This window comes from Dendrobates tinctorius, unplaced genomic scaffold (genome assembly GCF_039654945.1).
Source record: "Dendrobates tinctorius isolate UK_male_01 unplaced genomic scaffold, ASM3965494v1 ptg000177l, whole genome shotgun sequence".
Classification (NCBI taxonomy): Eukaryota; Metazoa; Chordata; class Amphibia; order Anura; family Dendrobatidae; genus Dendrobates; species Dendrobates tinctorius.
Genome location: NW_027361844.1, coordinates 8,651,825 through 8,673,645, shown reverse-complemented (window position 1 = coordinate 8,673,645; position 21,821 = coordinate 8,651,825). Strand labels below are relative to the sequence as shown.

The window sequence follows — 21,821 nt, the reverse complement described above, 5'->3', positions numbered from 1 at the left end:
TGTCTGTAAGAATGAAGAGGCAAGTACTGACAAATAGATAGGGAGCCCTGGTATTGAGGTAGCTCAAAGGCCCCTAGGACAGAACAGTGAACAGTCATGAGAGTCATGGTATACATATGGATGCTAACTCAGCAAAAAAGACAGCCAGGACGTATATACAGTAATTGGTAAATCATTTATGATAGGCGTAACGCACTGGATAATGAAGATAGCCTGAGGACAGCACTGTAAACTGACCTACGGATAGTTGGTGGTAGGCCCGAATAACCAGATCGTATGGACAGGCCCCTGGGGAGTAACATGCAAACAGAGCCCAGTGCGTGGCCGAAGAAAAAACTGCGACCATCCAGTACCGGACACCAGCGTGTCTGACCTACCTGAAAGTGGACTGGCCACTCATGATGCCGCTGAGATCCACCCTGTGGTATTGAGATTCCCCCTGTGGTACGTAGCAGATTTACTGTTAATAGACCACAGATGTTATTGACCATGAAACACGCAGCAGAAGGTGCCTCTGACTGACCTGAAAGCGGACTGTAACCGCTGCTGCAGCCAAACAGAAGTAATGAATGCCGGGCACCTCTCACTAAGTGGTGAACCGAAGGGAGCCTAGGCAGATGATGCAAAAAGACCCTGAGGTACATGAAACAGGGCTTCTCTGACTCACCTGAGTCTAGGATAGAAGAGCAGGACCGATGCAGCACTCGACCACGGCCACATCTGAACCAGATCGACCAAAAGTGTCTGGTAGAGGACGCATGTAAATCCTGGATAGCGGATAGAGTACTGCTGCAATCAAATGCGGGGAACATAAAGGAAAATGCTTCTGACTCACCTAATACAGTACAGAAAACCAGTACCACTGCAGCAGTCAACCCAAGACCCGTCTGATCCACTGAAAATACAGCAGTTTCAAAATACCCTACTGTAGCTGGTGCGTCAGAAACCTGGATAGCGGAAGAGTACTGCTGCGATTGGCTCTCAGTATCCAGCGATTACATTAGCGTGGAGAGAACCCTGTAGAAGGGTATGAGAGAAAGCCAATTCTGTGTTGCGGTCTAGGTCTGGATACCTGACGGCGTTAGGCAGAATAACCGTTTCACATGTAGTAAGCCGCACCACGATGTCTGTCCTGAAGTACATCCTGTACAGTCATTTCTCCAGATGGCAGAGCTGTAGGCTTTGAATCAGAGGGAGACTAAACTCTACTCTGCACCTGAGTTAAAACGCTTGGGCCTGCGATTTGTGGTCAGCTTCTTTGTCCACTGAGCCACAGCAGACATTGCTGGAGAATACAGGACTTTTACACAGCTGGAAAGTTGGTCCCCCAACACTGCAGTAATGAAGGCGTAGAAGCAGCTCACCTCTCTGCTTGCAGAGTAATGCTAGTATCAGGAGAGGGGTTGCGGGTAGAGTGCCTGTGAGCTTAGAAGTGTATGATATGCCAGGGCACTAGCATCTTCATGTGTAGAGTAATGGTCGTGCTATGCTCCGCTGAAATCAAGGCACAGATGTGTAATAGCAGAAATCACAACAGCAGTGTGACGTATCGGAAATCTCTGAGAGGAGACTGCAAGAAAACTCTACAGAGCAAACGGTGTACGGCAGGACTTATAAGGGCCCCTCTCACTGTGGAGGGTGCAGAGAGTGGGGTGAACTGCAATGCCCATTGCTGTTGACTGCCCAGCTCTAGCGCATGCATTACATCAGTGACGGCACTGCTCTAGAGCATTTAATACACCAGTAACTGCACGGCTCTAGAGCATTTAATGCACCAGCCCCAATAGGAATGATGGTGACTCTCAGCAATCACTGAGCCTGCAGACAGAGTTGCCTGTCTGAGCTGTATTTTGCTGTGCCTGGCTTATAGTTCGCACCCTGCCTGTTACCTGGAGCAAGCGCTGCTTTATGGGTCCAGGTGCTGGGAGATGTTCTGCTGCCAGGCGGTAGGGCTACTAGCGCTGAAGATGTAGGCCCAGCCGGGAGAGGGCCACCATCCGGATCCACAAGCAGGAAAAATGGTAACCGCAAGAAGGACAGGGACTGAAAGGGTAAAAGCATGCACTGCAGGGATGCACGTTGAAAGAGCCCGCTCTGAGGCTGGAGAGGGGGCGGAGCCAAGCACCAGGTCCAGAAGGAGAAACATGGCGCCAGCTCCAAGCAGAGAGATGAAGCCAAGGGAGGGCGGGGCTAGCCTCAGTCCGGAAGGAAGCATCAAGCGACGGGTGGGAGAAAAGCCCACCCAAAGTGCAGGGAAGAAAGGGGGGCGGCGCCAATGCCGCCACTAGGCCCGAGTGAAGCCAGGACCTAGATTACAGCTGGTGACCGCCGGGGCGGCGTGGAGGACCCTAAAAACGCCGGAAAGGGATGTTTGGTGCCAATACCCCCTGGAATTAAAGGAAAAGTCCCCTAATGCCCAACGCTGCTCCTAGGCCTGAGTGAAGCCAGGACCTAGAGTACAGCTGGTGACCTCTGGAGCATGGGGGAGCAGAGTGGAGGGTGCTAAAAATGCCACAAAGGTATATGTGAATTAAAGGGGATAGACTCCTAATGTCCTCTATTAAAACAATTTTTTTTTCTTTTTCCCTTCGATCTTCTTGGTTTCTCTTCTTTCTGTACTCCTTTCGCTGGCATCTGGGGGGCAGAAAAGTACCTCCCCATCCGGGATAGATCGGACGACCGAAAATCCTGCCTTGTGGGACATCCGCGGCTCCTCAAACTGACAGGCTCTGGTGGGCGAGTGGGTGGGAGACGGAGTAGACGTATGAGGATACAGGGTGGCAGTACACGCCGTACTCAGTCTCTTTGTGGGAGTACAGCAGTGACTGTTCACTGTCATGAACTCATTTTCTACTCCACCAGTTGAGAGTTCCTCTTCCGTTCTCCCTCTGGTGGTGACAGGAGGTAGTGCGGTTTAAGTGGTAGTGATCTGCCACCTGATGAGGAAGATAACGATTGGATCTCTGGAGTATCAGACTGGATATAAGACAGCCGACGCCCTATCCGGGTGCTGGTGATTCAGTCTGCTTCTCAGGTCCTGGACTTCAGCTCTCTTCCAGTCTTCTCAAGTTAAGTTTGTTTTTTGCTAATGTTCACACTTGCGCTTGTTGGTCAATTCAGTTTTTTGTGTAGTCCGCCTGCCCCTGCTGGGGCTATGCTGAAATTCCACTCCTATTGATCAGTATTTGCCGATTTGCTTTTTGTCCCTTATTAGATTGACCTCTTTTTTGCTCTGTCTCAGAATATTTCAGAGTGCTGATATAGGTTTAGAAGTCTAGTGACTTCAGGGTTAATTTTGCTATCAGAAGTGTTGGACAATATTTTTGTAGGTTTTTTTGGCAGATTGCAGACAGTGTCTTTCCTTTTCTGTCCTTTTTAGTTAGCCGGGCCCCATCGTTTGCTCAGCCTATTTTCCTGCCTTTGTTTGTATTTTCATCTCGTTTCACCGTCAATACATGTGGGGGGCTGTCTTTCCTTTGGGGTCTGCTCTGGGGCAGTTTTCCTCTTTTCCTGCTTTAGGCTTATGTAGTTCTCCGGTTGTGTCGAGGCGTCTAGGCCCAACGTAGGAACGCTCCACGACTGCTGCTAGTTGTGCGGTTAATATCAGGGATCTGCAATCTGCATAGTTACCAACTTCTCTGGTTTTCTGAGACTTAGCTTGTTGCCTTTTTTTCCTCCTCGGTTTCCCATTCATAACAGAATCACCAGCCATACCGCAGATTCTAGGGTACTCAAAAGCAGGAGAGAATTGTTAGAGAAAGAAAAAAAAAAAAAAAAAAAGTGTCAGAATTTTTTTTATTTTTTTTTATTATGTATTTTTTCCTCTTTCTCTGGGGCCGTAGGAGGATTTTTTTTCTAATGTAGATTAAGCAACTGTGTGATCGTGTGGAGCAGCTTGCTGCTGAAGTACAGGGAATTTCCACCTACCTTATTCAGTCACATGCTGCTGAACCCAAGATTCCTACTCCTGATGTGTTTTCTGGGGATCGGTCTAAATTTCTGAATTTTAAGAATAATTGTAAATTATTTCTTGCTTTGAAGCCTAACTCATCGGGGAGCTCTGTGCAGCAGGTTAAAATTGTCATCTCCTTGCTGCACGGCGATCCCCAAGATTGGGCTTTTTCTGACACCTGAAAATCCTATTCTGACTAATGTGGATCCTTTTTTTCAGGCCTTGGGGTTGTTGTATGATGGACCTAATGCCGTTGATCAAGCTGAGAGAACCCTGTTGGCATTAAACCAGGGTCAGGATCCTGCAGAGTTGTACTGTCAAAAATTCCGAAGGTGGGCGGTCCTTACTACATGGAATGCATTGGCAGCTCTCTTTCGGAAAGGTTTGTCAGAGACCGTAAAAGATGTTATGGTGGGATTTCCTGTTCCCTCTGGTCTGGATGGCTCTTTGTCATTAGCCATTCAAGTTGATCGGCGTTTACGTGAACGTAAAACTACACAGGAGGCGCTGCCACCTTTTGAACAAATATCTGAACCTATGCAATGTGATGGGGTTTTGTCTAGGGCGCAACGTTGGGAGTTTAGAAGTCGTAATAAGCTGCGTTTTTTCTGTGGAGACGCCACTCATACTATTTCTGTCTGCCCTAAACGAGAGAAACGTTTTGCACACACATTTGCTGTGGGCAGTATACAATCTAAGTTCCTTTTGGCAATTACTCTGATCTGCTCCTTGTCCACATTTTCCACTAAGGCTTTTGTGGATTCAGGAGCAGCTCTGAATCTGATGGATTTGGACTTTGCTAAACGTTGTGGTTTGTCCATGACGCCTCTGCAGATGCCCATTCCTTTGAGGGGTATTGATGCCACTCCTTTGACGGAGAATAAACATAGGTTTTGGACCCAGGTGATAATGCGAGTTGCCCCAGACCACCAAGAAAATTGTAAATTTTTGGTGCTGCATAATTTGCATGATACTATTGTTCTGGGGTTCCCCTGGTTGCAAACTCATAACCCAGTTTTGGATTGGAAATCTGTGCCTGTGGTGAGTTGGAGTTGTCAGTGTGTTCTTAGGGACGCTCCTGTTTTCTCCACCTCTCCTCAGTCTCATGATATTCTTGATTATCTGGCTGATTTCTCTGATGTTTTTAGTGAGAGTAAGTCTGCGTCTTTGCCTCCTCATAGGAGTTATGACTGTGCAATTAAGTTGAAAAGCCGACCCTGGGAAATTTAAACCCAGGCATCAACTCATCTGTACCCGAACATGATGCTATGCGATCCTATATTAAGGAGTCGTTGGAGAAGGGTCATATTAGACCATCCTCGTCACCGTTAGGCGCTGTTTTTTTTTTTTTGTGGCCAAGAAAGATGGTTCATTAAGACCGTGTATTGATTATCGTTCCCTTAACAAGATGACGGTTAAATATCAGTACCCTTTACCTCTGATGTCGGATTTATTCTCCACAGTTAAGAGTGCCTGCTGGTTTACTACGCTTGACCACAGGGGGGCGTATAATCTTATTCGCATCAAGCACGGGGATGAATGGAAGACGGCGTCTAATACTCCAGAGGGACATTTTGAGTACCTGGTGATGCCTTTTGGGCTCTCTAATGCCCCTTCTGTCTTCCAATCCTTTATGAATGATATTTTCCGAGACTTTGTGGATACGTTTTTGATCATCTATCTGGATGATATTTTGATCTTTTCTAGTGATTCGGATTCCCATGTGGAACATGTCCGGACTGTGTTCCGGATTTTGAGGGAGAATTCCCTGTTTGTTAAGGGATCGAAGTGCCTCTTTGGTGTACAGAGGATTTCATTTTTGGGATTTATCTTGTCTCCATCGACTATTGAAATGGACCCGGCCAAGGTACAGGCCATTTATGATTGGGTTCAGCCTACTTCTTTGAAGACTCTCCAGAAGTTTTTGGGTTTTTCTAATTTCTATCGTAAATTTATAGGTAATTGTTCTAGTATTGTCAAACCACTGACTGATCTGACCAAGAAGGGAGCTGATGAGCTGAATTGGTCTCCTGAGGCTGTCTCAGCATTTCAGGAGCTTAAGCGGAGATTTACTTCAGCTCCAGTTTTACGGCAACCTGATGTCTCACTTCCATTTCAAGTGGAGGTGGACGCTTCTGAGATTGGTGCAGGAGCTGTGTTGTCCCAAAAGACCCTGTGACTTCTAAGATGAATCCCTGTGCCTTTGTTTCTCGAAAGTTTTCCCCATATGAACGCAACTATGACGTGGGGAATCGGTAATTGCTGGCCATGAAATGGGCATTTGAGGAGTGGAGACATTGGTTGGAGGGAGCTAGACATCAATTTGTGGTCCTCACCGATCTCAAGAATCTGATTTATCTGGAGTCGGCCAAACGCTTGAATCCTAGTCAGGCTAGATGGGCCTTGTTTTTCACGCGTTTTAATTTTGTGGTCTCTTTTCTTCCGGGCACTAAGAATGTTAAGGCAGACGCCCTTTCTAGGAGTTTCTTTGCTGATTCTCTTAATGTGACCGAGCCTACTACTATCCTAGGTGAGGGGGTAGTTCTTTCTGCCATTTTGCCCGATTTGAGACACGCCCTGGAGGAATTTCAGGAGGATAAACCTGAGCATTGCCCTATGGGAAGATTGTATGTTCCTGACCAGTGGAGAAAGAGAGTGATGTCTGAAATCCATTGCTCTGCATTGGCTGGTCATCCGGGTATTTTTAGTACCAGAGATTTGGCGAGTCGGTCGTTTGGTGGCCTGCCTTATCTTGTGATGTCAGGAATTTTGTACAGTCCTGTGGGACTTGTTCTCGGTCTAAGCCCTGTTCTCGTTCTAGTGGGTTGCTGATGCCCCTGCCGCTGCCCAAGAGGCCATGGACCCATATCTCAATGGATTTTATTTCTGATTTTCCTGTCTCTCAGAGAATGACTGTTATCTGGGTGATTTGTGATAGATTTTCAAAGATGGTCCATCTTGTACCACTCCCAAAGCTGCCATCTTCCGCTGAATTGGTGCCCTTGTTTTTACAACAGGAGGTTCGGTTATATGGGATTCCTGAGAACATTGTGTCCGATAGAGGGGTCCAGTTTGTTTCCAGATTCTGGAAAGCCTTTTGTCCCAATCTGGGAATTCAGTTATCCTTCTCCTCCGCGTTTCATCCCCAGACCAATGGGCAGACAGAGAACAAACCAGACCCTGGAGTCTTATTTGAGATGTTTTATATCTGCTGATCAAGATGATTGGGTCTCATTTTTGCCCTTGGCCGATTTTGCGTTGAATAGAGCTAGTTCTGCCACTCTGATGTCACCCTTTTTCTGTAATTTTGGGTTTCATCCTCGATTCTCTTCAGGGCAAGTAGAATCTTCGTCCTGCCCAGGTGTGGACACTGTGGTTGTGAGAATGCAGCAGATATGGGACCTAGTGGTGGATAAGTTGTCACTCTCTCAGGAAAAGGCTCATCTTTTTTTCCAACCGGCGTAGGACCATTGGTCCCCGGTTTAAAGTGGGTGATATGGTTTGGCTGTAGTCTAAGAATATTCCTATGAAGGTTGCATTTTGGAGATTCTTAATCCTGTTTCTTTTCGATTGGCTCTTCCAGTTACGTTCAAAATCCATAACGTATTTCACAAGTCACTGTTGAAGAGGTTTGTTGAGCCAGTAGTTCCTGTGGCGGCACCTCCTGATCCTGTATTGGTTAAAGGCAATGTGAAATATGAGGTAGAGAAAATATTGGATTCTCATTTGGTTAGACGGCGACTCCAGTATTTGGTCAAATGGAAGGGTTATGGCCAGGAGGATAATTCTTGGGTCTCTGCCTCTGATATTCATGCCAATAAATTGGTTCGTGCTTTTCACCGGGCCCATCCTGATCGGCCTGGTGGCATGGATGAGGGTTCGGTGTCCCCTCCTCAAGGGGGGGGGGTACTGTCATGAACTCATTTTCTGCTCCACCAGTTGAGAGTTCCCCTTCCGTTCTCCCTCTGGTGGTGACAGGAGGTAGTGCGGTTGGTTTAAGTGGTAGTGATCTGCCACCTGATGAGGGAGATAACGATTGGATCTCTGGAGTATCAGACTGGATATAAGACAGCCAACGCCCTATCCGGGTTCTGGTGATTCAGTCTGCTTCTCAGGTCCTGGACTTCAGCTCTCTTCCAGTCTTCTCAAGTTAAGTTTGTTTTTTGCTATTGTTCACACTTGCGCTTGTTGGTCAATTCAGTTTTTTGTGTAATCAGCCTGCCCCTGCTGGGGCTATGCTGAAATTCCACTCCTATTGATCAGTATTTGCCAATTTGATTTTTGTCCCTTATTAGATTGGCCTCTTTTTTGCTCTGCCTCAGAATATTTCAGAGTGCTGATATAGGTTTAGAAGTCTAGTGACTTCAGGGTTAATTTTGCCATCAGAAGTGTTGGACAATATTTTTGTAGTTTTTTTTTGGCAGATTGCAGACAGTGCCTTTCCTTTTCTGTCCTTTTTAGTTAGCCGGGCCCCATCGTTTGCTCAGCCTATTTTCCTGCCTTTGTTTGTATTTTCATCTCGTTTCACCGTCAATACATGTGGGGGGCTGTCTTTCCTTTGGGGTTTGCGCTGGGGCAGTTAGTTTTCCTCTTTTCCTGCTTTAGGCTTATGTAGTTCTACGGTTGTGTCGAGGCATCTAGGACCAACGTAGGAAAGCTCCACGACTGCTGCTAGTTGTGCGGTTAAGATCAGGGATCTGCAATCTGCATAGTTACCAACTTCTCTGGTTTTCTGAGACTTAGCTTGTTGTCTTTTTTCCTCCTTGGTTTCCCATTCATAACAGTTCACGCTGTATCCCTCCGAGTACCTGAAAAGAAACGACGCACACTGAGGTAGATATGGGTCTAGTGAAAGTCCCGTGTCCAACTCCTACTGACACTAAGCTAAAACTGAATATCCTAGTGCCGGTCAGTGGGGTGTATACTGCGGAGGAGCCAACTTTTTTTCTGCATAGTGTCAGCCTCCTAGTGGCAGCAGCATACACCCATGGTTTCCTGTGTCCCTCAAAGAAGCGATAGAGAAAGGTAAATGTTTTCTCATATACCTATTTTTTTAACCTGTATTAGAAAAAATGGATCACCACAGTATGTAATTGGGATACAAAGCATTTTTTTGGTCAGCCCTTGACAAATTTGTCTCTATGTAATGTTCAGAGGGCTTGCAAGGGAGTTAAAGGGAATCGGAGAGCAGGATTTCACCCCAAAACTGCATATATGTCTATGTAGGTCTTTCGTAGACAAGTCCAGCAATACCTTTACATAGTCAGTCAGTTAATAATAATAATAATAATAATCTTTATTTATATAGCGCCAACATATTCCGCAGCGCTTTACAGTTTAACAGTTTCAAAACACAAGTCATAAGTAACAACGCTAACAATACAATAATTAAAGCAAAATAAGACGAAATAAGACGACCCTGCTCGTGAGAGCTTACAATCTACAATAAGGTGAGGGAGATACAGAGTACAGGTGTGTATTTACAATGGTGTATTTACAATGAAGGTCCAGCCATCTTGCGGGAGTGAAGGATGGATGGAGATAGTAAATGGGGTACATACGCACACTTACACAGAGAATGACTTTGATTAGTGAATGTGATAGGCCGCTCTGAACAGGTGTGTTTTGAGGGAGCGCCTAAAACTATGCAAATTGTGGATAGTCCTGATTTCTTGGGGTAGAGCATTCCAGTTCCTCTGTTACTGAGAAATCAGTATTTTAATTTATATTCAAATGAGGCTGAGGGACTATAGGGGGTTTTACACATAGCGATATCGCTAGAGATATCGCTATAACGTCACCGATTTTGTGGCGTGCTAGCGATATCGCTATGTGTGATACTTACCTCCGACCGGCTCCCCCGCTGTCCATCGCTGATCGCGCGAGAATGTCCGGGTCCATTTCTCGTCGGGCGCTTCCTGCTGGCGCCGACGAGCGACGCGTGGAGGCGGACGGGAGGACGTCAGGATCGCTGTGTGTGAAAGGTGAGTATCGTGCGCTGCGTCGCTGCTGCATCGCTGTGAGGTCTGCCTGTGTGACAGCTCACTAGCAATGCACCAGCGATCCTGACCAGGTCGGATCGCTGGTGCATCGCTAAATGTAAAGGGGCCTTATTAGTAGATGTGACACTTCTGTTATTCCAGCTCTATTCCCGCCTCCTACTGCCTGACTGCCGTCTGACTTCAGGCAAAGGAGCCGTTATCCAACCATGAGCTGACAGTTCTGTCAGATGAGAGCTGCAGGGTGGCTCAAACATCACTCTAGATCTGTGCCAGATATCAGAGCAGTATTCCCTAATGCCTGCGATAAATGCAATGCTTGTAATGACACAGTTCTGCTCTCCACCCCTCGTAATCACAATACATGCTGGCAGTGAGATCTGTGTAAAGTGGTGAGGAGAGAAAGAGCAGCCAGTCATTACATGTCTTATCCCATCACAGAATGCCATTCTGAACTTCTAGAGCAGCACCCTTTTCAAATATCCCTAGCAAAGGATATTAGAAATAATAAAAAAAAATAATTTTATGCAGCTCTGCAGTTATTATTCAATGTGGTCAAATCAACATGCTAAAGTAGGTGAAAAGTTTTTCTGTAAAGAATACTGATGTCATCAGATTAGGGAAGGACAACACTGACTGAAAAGGGTCTAGTGCTCAGTTCACAAATCCATTGCCAACAGTGGGAATAGCAGAAGAATGGCACCATGTAGAATAATAAGAAAAACAAAACCTGTCTTGTCGTTGGCGCCTCTTTGTTGTAATGGCCACAGCAATGTTGTCCCAGGCCTTCTGAAGTTCTCCTTTGCCTGGTGCTTCACATCCAAGTTGCCTCCAGCACTCCTCAAAGATGGCCTTCCACTTATCATCAGCAGGAACGGAAAGACAGCCCAGCTTGCTGTATAAAAATTAAATACTGGTATGAGTTTTTAGAAAAGTGATGTAAGATTTAACTGCGGCTTACTGAAATGTGGCCTTTTTCACTTAAACCTAGTCTAAAGTAAATAAAACCATCTAAAATAGATGTCAGAAACAAAAAGTTATGTTATTGTTTTAACCAACCATAACTCCATGGAGAGTAGGATAAATGTAGCTGGACCACGTATGGATAAGAATATTTTTGGAGAGGATAAGGAGTTAAAGTTATACAGAGCATATTATGCTATAATAAAAAAGTAAGCATCAGAAGTATCGAAAGCTACTCTAAATATTGGGACTCACAGCGACTTGGAATCTTCCTTCTCCCCTTCGTATAAGCTTGGTTTTATGTAGGTGCCATTGACTTTGATACCAGATCCCCATTCACCACTGAAAACACCTTCAATGCAGTCACCATTGGACATTCTCAAAACTCCCTTTCAAAACAAAAATAAAACTGTTAGCAATATACAGCAATATATGACGACTACTCACTAGATAACAAAATAAATGTCACCTTCCCATTCAGCGTCCAGTCATCTGAAAACTCTCCTTCATAAACGGTGTCATCTTCAGAGAAAAGAACGCCAGTTCCCTAAAACACACATTGATAAAAGATATATAAGTGAGCCTTCCATAAAAAGGAAATCTGCTAACAAAAAAACAAACCAACACAAAACCTTTTGATAATTCAATACATTAAGATTAGGCATTTTGCCTTATCCCTGTTTCACAGCTTGCAGGCTTCTATTCTAACGACCTTTGAGCGACTTTGTAGAAATAGCCCCTCAACAAAAGGTTTAATATCTGACTTATTTAATATTTTACAAAACCCCTGATGATTATTCTCTAGTTAGACTTCTATATATGTCCAGATGGGAAAATTATTTGGGTAAAACTTTAAGTGATGTTGATTGGAGACTTGTATGGGCAAGAGCAGCTATTACGGCTTCTTGTATCACCTAAAAAATCATTTGAAAGGTAACTCACCAAACCCTGACTAATGCACTGGCAGGATGCAGCAGAACCCCATTGATAAAGGTTGGGGCAGCACAGGTGCATTCCACTGATGAGGACAGCCAGTAACCCATTGTGGTCCGGCTGCCCAGTGGAAATGCACACAGATGAGGCTTTGCATAAGGCATAGGTCACACTGATAAATGCGATGCAAAAGTGTCTGAGCAGCCTATTGATCACGCCCATAGTATTAGCAGGCGGGCTGCTCTGCACTATATATACACATGCATCACACTAAATATAAACAAACACTAATCAGAAAAAATCCATAAAAAATGATTTTTTATGGATTTTTTCTGATTAGTGTTTGTTTATATTTAGTGTTAGGGACTCACAATATCTGGGGACCCTTGACGTTGGGTTGTGAGCTTATCTGCTTTGGCCAAAATAGTAACCAATACCCCATATCTATTTATCTTTTTGCACTTTTTAGCAGGATGCAGCTAGAGCCCTTTATGTTTGGCTTGGTTCTTTGTGTGATGCATGTATATATAGTGCAGAGCAGCCCGCCTGCTAATACTATGGGCGTGATTAATAGGCTGCTCAGACACTTTTGCATCGCATTTATCAGTGTGACCTATGCCTTATGCAAGCCTCATCTGTGTGCATTTCCACTGGGCAGCCGGACCACAATGGGTTACTGGCTGTCCTCATCAGTGGAATGCACCTGTGCTGCCCCAACCTTTATCAATGGGGGTCTGCTGCATCCTGCCAGTGCATTAGTCAGGGTTTGGTGAGTTACCTTTCAAATGATTTTTTATGGATTTTTTCTGATTAGTTCTTGTATCACCTACAAAGAAAACCAATACAAGATCCTCCACTTCTGATATCACACTCCAGAGTTTCTACATAAGCTAGACTCATCTGTTTCTCTCTTGTGTTGGAGATATGGGCATCTGCCTTCTATCTATTTTGGGATTGTTCTCTGATCATTCCTTTCAGGACTATTGTTCAAACTCTAATGATACAAATGTTTGATATGACCCTACCATTAGAACCGCAGATCTTCTTACTTAAGATATTTTCACAGAATATATCCAAAAGAACTAACAGACTTCTTTTGCATACATTGACAGCTGCAAGATGTTTGATAACCTCATATTGGAAGCAAACCTCTCCCCGGTCTGTACCCAACTTACACACTAGGATCAAGGACATCAGAATTTATGAATATCGCACTGCTTTGAAGTAAATTGGGTTGAGAGATTTAATCTCATCTGGTCCCTTTAGGTCACTTTCTGGATAGCCCTGAATAGCAGAGAGTCATCTCTTTTGACCTATTCATTCATCTCATCATTTCTTTCTTCCAATACCTGTATTTAACCTTTCCCCCTTTGTCTAGCGCAAGTCTTGTATGTCTTCCACTCTTCTCAAACTGTTAAAATTTTGAATTTCTGAATAATATTTTAACCATAATCTTTTTTTTAATGTGTTTTCTGTGAAATATGAAAATCCTTCCATAAAAATTTACAGAAGAAATAAAAACAACCTGTGACTTGACACAATGTATGACTGCATGCTTCTCTTCATTTCATACATGCACACTATGAGCATAACAAACTTTACTATTCAGAATGGAATAGTGAAAAGTGTAAGTAGTGGTTAAGATCATACGCCCAATCCACAGCTCCAAGGAAAAGAGGACAGATCTGTGTCATCTGGCTGCTTTCCAGGTAATTGTTTGTGGTTAGGACATCCTTACGTACATTAACTCACCATCATCTTATTCAGACTAAAGGCTCCTTCATAGTATAAACCAAACTGAGTCACCACAAGTCCGATGCCTTGCCGTAGGTCATCTTGCCAGAGCCCCATATATTTTTCTCCCCTGGAAAAACAAACAAGTCATTATTACTAAAGTATAGAGACACAGCACCAAGTTCGTGTTCAGCAGGTACAATAGTGAGAACCACTTAAATGTTTTTCATCTCAGCCTACTGAGGGCCACCAGCATTTTTGCGTAGCTTACGTGATGTATGAATGACGACACATTAATGTTGCTCTGAGGGTGGATGCAATGATGGAAATGTCAAATTTATACATTTTGTTTTAATTCTTTAGGGAGTGAACAAAAAGGTTAAGATCACAATACATAGCCAAAGGATAAATGTAAAAAAACCTAACAAATAGGAGAATACATGAAATAGATCAATAAATAATCCATTTGGCCTTATCCAAAAAGGCCTAAATAGGGCTAAGCCCCACTAGAAATGATCCCTCTCTAGCAGGTCACTAAAACTTAGATTTTAGTGTACTACATTAAAATAATGTATTACCCCATAAAAAAGTAACATGGCAATCCTAATTTGCCAAAAGAAAATTGGATTATTCGATATATACGTATAATCTAATCTATTTTTGACAAATTAGGATTATTATTTTAATTCATTACCCATAAAATAATTATTTTAATGCAGTACAATAAAGCTTAAGTTTTATTGATATGATAGAGAGGGGTCATTTCTAGTGGAGCTCTGCCCCTTTAGGCCTTTTTGCATTAGACAATATACTCTTCCAAGGTCATTCATCTCCATTTGTGGTTTATTAAAACTAAAATAAATCATGGCATGAGCGCAGCCGCTCAATAGCAGACTTGTGTCGAGCTCGTGGAGGAGAAAGAGGTTAGTAGGGGCTATGTTCACTGAAATGAATGGGAAGAGCACAAGGGGAGTGAGCACTGATGTAGGGAGAAGAGGAGGGAACTTCCGACTCAGGTGAAAGGCGGTCAGGAAGTCAGTCATAGCTGGGGAGCGCGTTGTAAACAGCCTTGTAGTAACCAGGGAGTGTGCAGGACCAAAAAGGAGGGGGTTTGCAGTATTAACATGGACTGTCTACCGGGGGTCATCTCTAGTTGACATTTGGTGTAGTTGGACATGCATATCCTGGAGGAAACATGAACACTTGATTCTTTGACCACTGATGTAATACATTGCAATAGCGTACAGCCATATGTTGTACATGTAAAACTGACAGGCAAACTACTGTGCCCTGTCTTATGTATACACACACTCGTAACAACCAGTTGTCAATTTCAAGAAGCATATCTGGGTTTAGTAAATGTAGACATTGATGTACAGTATATGGCAGAGGAAAGGGTTGGATGACTAAGGCATATCGCTAGCACTGCTCATCTCTGGGAAATATCTATTAGCAATTCAACTATACAAAGGTTTTGAAATCTTGCGAATGAGAATTTAATCTAAGGTGTAAGGGCAGTTTTAGGCACCAGGTTAATCACCAATTAATACATACTGAACAGAATAGAAAATGTGAATAATTATTATATTCTAAAATAAAATCTGCATCAAATAGAATACGGCCAATTACCTTGTGATATCATCAAATACCCCATAACCAGTCTTCTTATCAATTACCCACTGTCCAATAAACATACTAGGAGATGAGGAGGTCAATTTGCCGCTCCGAAGAAGCCCGTGCCCATGCCGATTATTATCCTGAAAGCAACCTTCATATATTTCTCCATTTGCATACCTGTGACACAAAGTATTGTTTTCTAAAATAACTGGAACCATCAAATCATTGTGACAATGTTTGAGGATGAAAACACAAACATTTTGGAAACTACAATGGATATTACCAGAAGGTGCCCTGACCACACATTTTGCCATCCTTCCAATTGCCAAGATAGCGATCATTCTGTTTTAAGGCTTTGTTGGGTAATATATACTCTCCATACCTGTGAGTACAGAAGGCATATTATGGTCAATGACATTACCTATATTGTAAACATCAAATAACTTATCATGGTTATTTAAATCTTCTTTTTTTAAGGATTAATACTTATATGTTGTGCAAATGTCCCAAAACCTGATGTGAACAAATATCAGTACCATGCTTAGTGTTCTAATAACACGACTTACCCATCTTCCAAGCCATTGCGAAATTCTCCAGTGTATATTCTTCCGTCTGGCCAGCTCAGTACACCTCTAAAAAATAGCAAAAGTAATTATCAGTTACCTGTGGCTATAACCCATCACGTAATTGGTTTTTCATTCCTTGCTGCAAACTAGAACATCTTAGTTATCCAAGTCAGGGAAAAACACATTTTTCAAATATAAATGCAAGGAAATATGTAGCACAAAGGTGGCCCAGGTTTGGCCAGCTGCTTTTCTACCGAGTTTCTATTGAACAATGGTTTCCAACAGTCCCACTGATGGCTGCATGAGAGGTGGAAGCCACAGACAAGACATAATATTGTTGAAACTGGCAGCATGTGCCTAGTAAATTTTAAGATTTAAACCCATCTTCACCCATAGGTGTTCTTTATAAAAATATATTTTCAGACCAGTTCCATAGAAAGCCCATTATTATATTGATGTGGGCAACCAATGCAAGTATGGCGAGCACATACAAACTCTGTGCAAACACCCCTAGTAAGACCCACAGATATACCTGCCATGTGGCTTTCCACTTATCCAGCGGCCCTCATATGTTGCATCCTTCAGTCGTGCATCCTTGTAATAGGTGTATTTAGCGCTGCGTGATAGAGGAGGATCCTGTCTTATAATGCTTCCGCTAGTGGTAGGTGAAGGCTCATATACGCCTCTCAAAGCCTGGTCCACTGCCTGACTTATTGCTCGAAGCCACTTGGTCTGCAATAACACAAGAAACAAGAAAAAAACTACATCTATATTGTTTTTCAGGAATGGAAATTTTCAACCAATACTTCAATAATTTGCAGACATATAATATATACACACAGTGGGTACGGGACGTATTCAGACCCCTTTAAATTTTTCATTTTGTTTCATTGCAGCCATTTGGCAAATTAAAAAAAAAAGTTAATTTTTTCTCATTAATGTACACGCTGCACCCCATCTTGACTGAAAAAACAGAAATGTAACCATTTTTGCAAATTTATTAAAAAAGAAAAACTGATATATCACATGGTCATAAGTATTCAGACCCTTTGCTCAGTATTGATGGAGTAGAAGCACCCTTTTGAGCTAGTACAGCCATGAGTCTTCTTGGGAATGATGCAACAAGTTTTTCACACCTGGATTTGGGGATCCTCTGCCATTCTTTCTTGCAGATCCTCTCCAGTTCCGTCAGGTTGGATGGTGAACGTTGGTGGACAGCCATTTTCATGTCTCTCCAGAGATGCTCAATTGGGTTTAGGTCAGGGCTCTGGCTGGGCCAGTCAAGAATGGTCACAGAGTTATTCTGAAGCCATTCCTTTATTATTTTAGCTGTGTGCTTAGGGTCATTGTCTTGTTGGAAGGTGAACCTTCGGCCAAGTCTGAGGTCCAGAGCACTCTGGAAGAGGTTTTCATCCAGGATATATCTGTACTTGGCCACATTCATGTTTCCTTCAATTGCAACCAGTGGTCCTGTCCCTGCAGCTGAAAAACACCTCCATAGCATGATGCTGCCACCACCATGTTTCACTGCTGGGATTGTATTGGGCAGGTTTTCCTGCCTGGTTTTCTCCACACATATCGCTTAGAATTATCACCAAAAAGTTTTTTGTCTCACCAGACCAGAGAATCTTATTTCTCATAGTCTGGGAGACCTTCATGTGTTTTTTAGCAAACTCTATGCGGGCTTTCACATGTCTTGCACTGAGGAGAGACTTCCGTCGGGCCACTCTGCCATAAAGGCCCGACTGGTGGAGGGCTGCAGTGATAGTTCCACAAAGTCAACTTTCTCCCATCTCTTCTCTGCATCTCTGGAGCTCAACTACTGTGATCTTGGGGTTCTTCTTTACCTCTCTCACCAAGGTTCTTCTCTCACGGTTGCTCAGTTTGGTTGGACGGCCAGGTCTAGGAAGACTTCTGGTGGTCCCAAACTGCTTCCATTTAAGGATTATGGAGGCCACTGTGCTATTAGGAACCTTGAGTACTGCAGAAATTCTTTTGTAACCTTGACCAGATCTGTGCCTTTCCACAATTCTGTCTCTGAGCTCCTTGGCCAGTTCCTTTGACCTCATGATTCTCATTTGGTCTGACATGCACTGTGAGGTCTTAAGGCCCCGTCACACTAAGCGATCTCGCTAACGAGATCGCTGATTTTGTGACACATCAGCGATCTCGCCAGCAAGATCGCTGTGTGATGGGGATCAGCGACTGGCCCCCCATGCCGGTTGTCGCTGATCGTGCTCGAGCGACCTGGGACGTTTTTTCGATCGCTGGTCTCCTGCTGCCCAGCGCGCATCACTGCGTGTGGCAGCGACAGACCAGCGATCAGCAACGCAGAACGCTGGTTGCTAATGTAAACGTCGGGTATCCAGGAGCCGCGGATCCTGGAAACCCGCTGTTTACCTTGGAAACTGGCGTACACGCTGGTTTCCAAGGTAAACGTCGGGTATCCAGGAGTCGCGCGGCTCCTAGATACCCGATGTTTACCTTGGAAACCAGTGTGTACGCCGGTTTCCAAGGTAAACAGCGGGTATCCAGGAGTCACGTGGCTCCTGGATACCCGACGTTTACATTAGAAACCAGCGTCCAGAGTCGCTGGTCCTGATCGCTGGGGCTATGTGACAGCTCACCAGCGATCAGCCTAACGATGTCTCAGCGATCCCATCATGTCGGATCGTTGGTGGGATCGTTGGGACATCGTTTAGTGTGACAGGGCCTTTATATAGACAGGTGTGTGCCTTTACAAATCAAGTCCTATCAGTTTAATTAAACACAGCTGGACTCCAATGAAGTAGAACCATCTCAAGGAGGATCACAAGAAAATGGACAGTATGTGACTTAAATATGAGTGTCTGAGCAAAGGGTCTAAATACTTATGAGATATTTCAGTTTTTATTTTTTAATAAATTTGCAATAATTTCTACATTTTTTCAGTCAAGATGGGGTGCAGAGTGCACATTAATGAGAAAAAAAATGAACTTTTTGGAATTTACCAAATGGCTGCAATGAAACAAAGTGAAAAATTTAAAGGGGTCTGAATACTTTCCGTACCAACTGTATATCCATCTATCGACAGAGATAGAGAGAGAGATATACACATAATTCTACCTTTGTGTACTTTGACATTTACTATTGTACCAAATTTGCCTTATTGCACTTAGTTGGGGGGAGGTGTTTAGGATTGGAGGGATATGAAAACTTGTTTGTAACGTTTTTATTTTTGGAAACTTCATTAAAAACATTTTTTTGGGCTTCAAAAGTAGTAGTTTTTTTTTCTTACTGGAGAATTATCGAGATCACAGACGGTTTTCCTTTGATACTGATAAAGATAATTCAAGGTGTGTAGCAAATACACAACCGGTTTCATACCTTTTCTTGTGGTGATAAAGCAACCAAGGTGAGCTGTTCCTCAGGGGTTGTGATCTTTAAACCATTTCTAGAATAAACATAGAAGTGTAAAGTTCTATACCTACAGTAAATACACATGTAATTGTATAAACAGAGACGACGATGTACAAGCTTTACAGATGTAGATCGCGCCACGGCAAGTAAAACAAAATACCGCAAATCAATCACCAGTTTAAAGGGATCCCGTCAGCAGGATTGTGCACAGTAACCTACACACAGTGTCAGGTCGGAGCCGTTATACTGAATAAAATGATACCTTTGTTGATGAAATCAGTCATGTGCTTCTTTTTTAATCTATATTTTCAGTTTTTAGTTAATGATATGCTTGCGTCCCAAGGCGGGGCTGGGGTATGTGGTGCTCTGATTATATATTCATAATGCAGACTGCTGACAGGTCACTGATCCCTAACTGACCTTCCCCCTAGTTTACATTCCGATAAATGCTACTGCACAAGCGCCTCCTTGTTGCTGCAGACAAAATGAAATTACACTACATCAAAAATGGCGCCGTGGGCTGCGCCTGAACATTAGCATCTATCACGTACCAATAGATGCTACTGCACGAGCAGCTCTGCCTGCCCCTTGTTGCTGCAGCCAAAAAGAAATACACCACAAAATGGTGCCAGAGGCAGCGCACTTGCAGTAGCATCTATCGGTACGCGATAGATGCTAATGCTCAGCCCACAGCGCCGTTTTGATGTAGTGTAATTTCATTTTGTTTGCAGCTACTAGGAGCAAGAGAAGGCACTGATGCAGTATCATCTACTGGAACACGATAGATGCTAATGCGCAGGCACAGCCGACAGCGCCATTTTGATGGTGATTTTTGTTTATTTTCAACAGCACAAGATAATAGGCATCAACTGACAAGTGATTGGCAGCCCCTGCGCACTTTTTGATGAAGTAAGGCTAGTTTCACATTAGCGTTTATGGCCACAGCGTCGGGCTGTGCACGACCGCCGCTAAGCCCCGCCCCCGCCGGTAGCTCCACCTACAGGCGCATGACGCTGCATGCGTCCCCTATCTTTAGCACTGGGGACGCAGGCCGTGCGCAGGTAAGCGTTTGGCGGCGCATGAGTCCTTGCGACGCTGCGCCGACCAGCGCCAAACGCAACAGGTTGCAATTTGGTGCGCTCAGCGCAGCGTCAAAAGGACGCATGCGCCACCAAACGCATACCTGCGCACGGCCTGCGTCCCCAGTGTTAAAGATAGGGGACGCGGGACGCATGCAGCATCATGCGCCCGTAGGCGGAGCTACCGGCGGAGGCGCGGCAGGGGGCGGGGCTTAGCGGCGGCCGTGCGCAGCCCGACGCTGCGGCCGTAAACGCTAATGTGAAACTAGCCTTACATGTTTTTTTCAAATACACACATTAGTATATTATGCAAAATTAGGAGGCAGATCAGTGAGGGACAAGTGACCTGTCAGCAGTCTGCATTATGAATATCTAATCAGAGCACCACATACATGAACCCCGCCTTAGTACATGAGCATATCATTAACTTAAAACTAAGGATTAAAAAAGAAGCACAAGAAGGATTTCATCAATAAAGGTGTCATTATATTCCGTATCCTGGCGCCGACCTGACACTGCGAGTAGGTTACCCATGCACAACCCTGCGGACAGGTTCCCTTTAAACCTTTCATTTAGGCACTGATACAAGTTTGCAAATGTAAGTGTATGAAATTGCTTAAGCTTTTGTCAGAGAATATAAAAAAAATAATTATTGGATTTTGGTTAAAATTGTGAACAGTGATCCCTGACAGTTATACTTTAATTACCAATGTCGTGCTTAAAATATATATATCCTTGGCTTTACTGAAGCAGGAAATAAAACATTAAGTAGATACATGGACAGCGTCCAAAATCGAAGCACTGCCATTTAGTCTCCCAGAGGACGCTACTTTATTAAATCAGACAGATATCATGCTCATTTTTAGAACACAAAACAAATGAATTTTTGCTATGATACCCACATTCCGGCAATTTCTTCCGTCACAGTCTCCGCCCAGAGTGTAGAAAGTGGAAATATATGATGTGTAGAGAACTGGAGAAAAAGTGGATAACATGGAGTAAGAAAAACAAATGAGTACAAGCTATATAGATACTTCTAAGAATTGGTAATTATTAAAGGGGGTAGTTTTACAAGAGAAATGTATCGCATTAACAGTGGATAAACCACGTAGTCTGACAGATGTGGGCACAACTTCTAGGACCGATACCCATATCTATAACGGGGTACTCTATCCCCCATTTCTGGACGGTGTCCAGTCATTACTATAGGAATTCCAAGTACAGCTGAGCAAGTACTCGTCTGTATGTGTAACTCAGAGCCGGTGCATGAGCCACTGCCTCTCCATGAAGATTGTCAGATGCCAGCCACAACAGGAAAACCCATTCTGACTATTCAGAAATGGGACCTGCATTTGTCAGACATGCATGGCATAGCCTTATGATGTGCCATAAGTGTTTGTGAGAGAACCCCTTTAATCTTTGTAACTACTTTGTAATTATTACTAAGAACTTTACACTCCTGAATCACTTTGTATGAAGCTGACCTTTTGCAACCTTGACGTTAACGTCGTTGGTGGTTAGAAGTGCCCATGACATTGCTTCGCCACACACCCGTTGGGACGTGTGCACATGACGTAAT

At 43.9% G+C, this 21,821-nt stretch overlaps 1 protein-coding gene across 3 annotated transcripts in view; it reads right to left on the bottom strand.

The window, feature by feature from the left end:
- Positions 1-21,821, bottom strand: part of ALS2 (alsin Rho guanine nucleotide exchange factor ALS2) — a 186,078-nt gene that overhangs the window by 57,631 nt on the left and 106,626 nt on the right. For all 3 annotated transcript variants that reach the window (XM_073551524.1, XM_073551523.1, XM_073551525.1), the window contains exons 16-25: positions 21,145-21,215; positions 19,131-19,197; positions 16,297-16,496; positions 15,765-15,830; positions 15,482-15,580; positions 15,211-15,375; positions 13,600-13,711; positions 11,384-11,461; positions 11,170-11,303; positions 10,682-10,846 (exon numbers count right to left, since the gene is read on the bottom strand). In XM_073551524.1, coding sequence (XP_073407625.1) covers positions 10,682-10,846; positions 11,170-11,303; positions 11,384-11,461; positions 13,600-13,711; positions 15,211-15,375; positions 15,482-15,580; positions 15,765-15,830; positions 16,297-16,496; positions 19,131-19,197; positions 21,145-21,215 — 1,157 coding nt within the window. The remainder of the gene's footprint in view (positions 1-10,681; positions 10,847-11,169; positions 11,304-11,383; positions 11,462-13,599; positions 13,712-15,210; positions 15,376-15,481; positions 15,581-15,764; positions 15,831-16,296; positions 16,497-19,130; positions 19,198-21,144; positions 21,216-21,821) is intronic.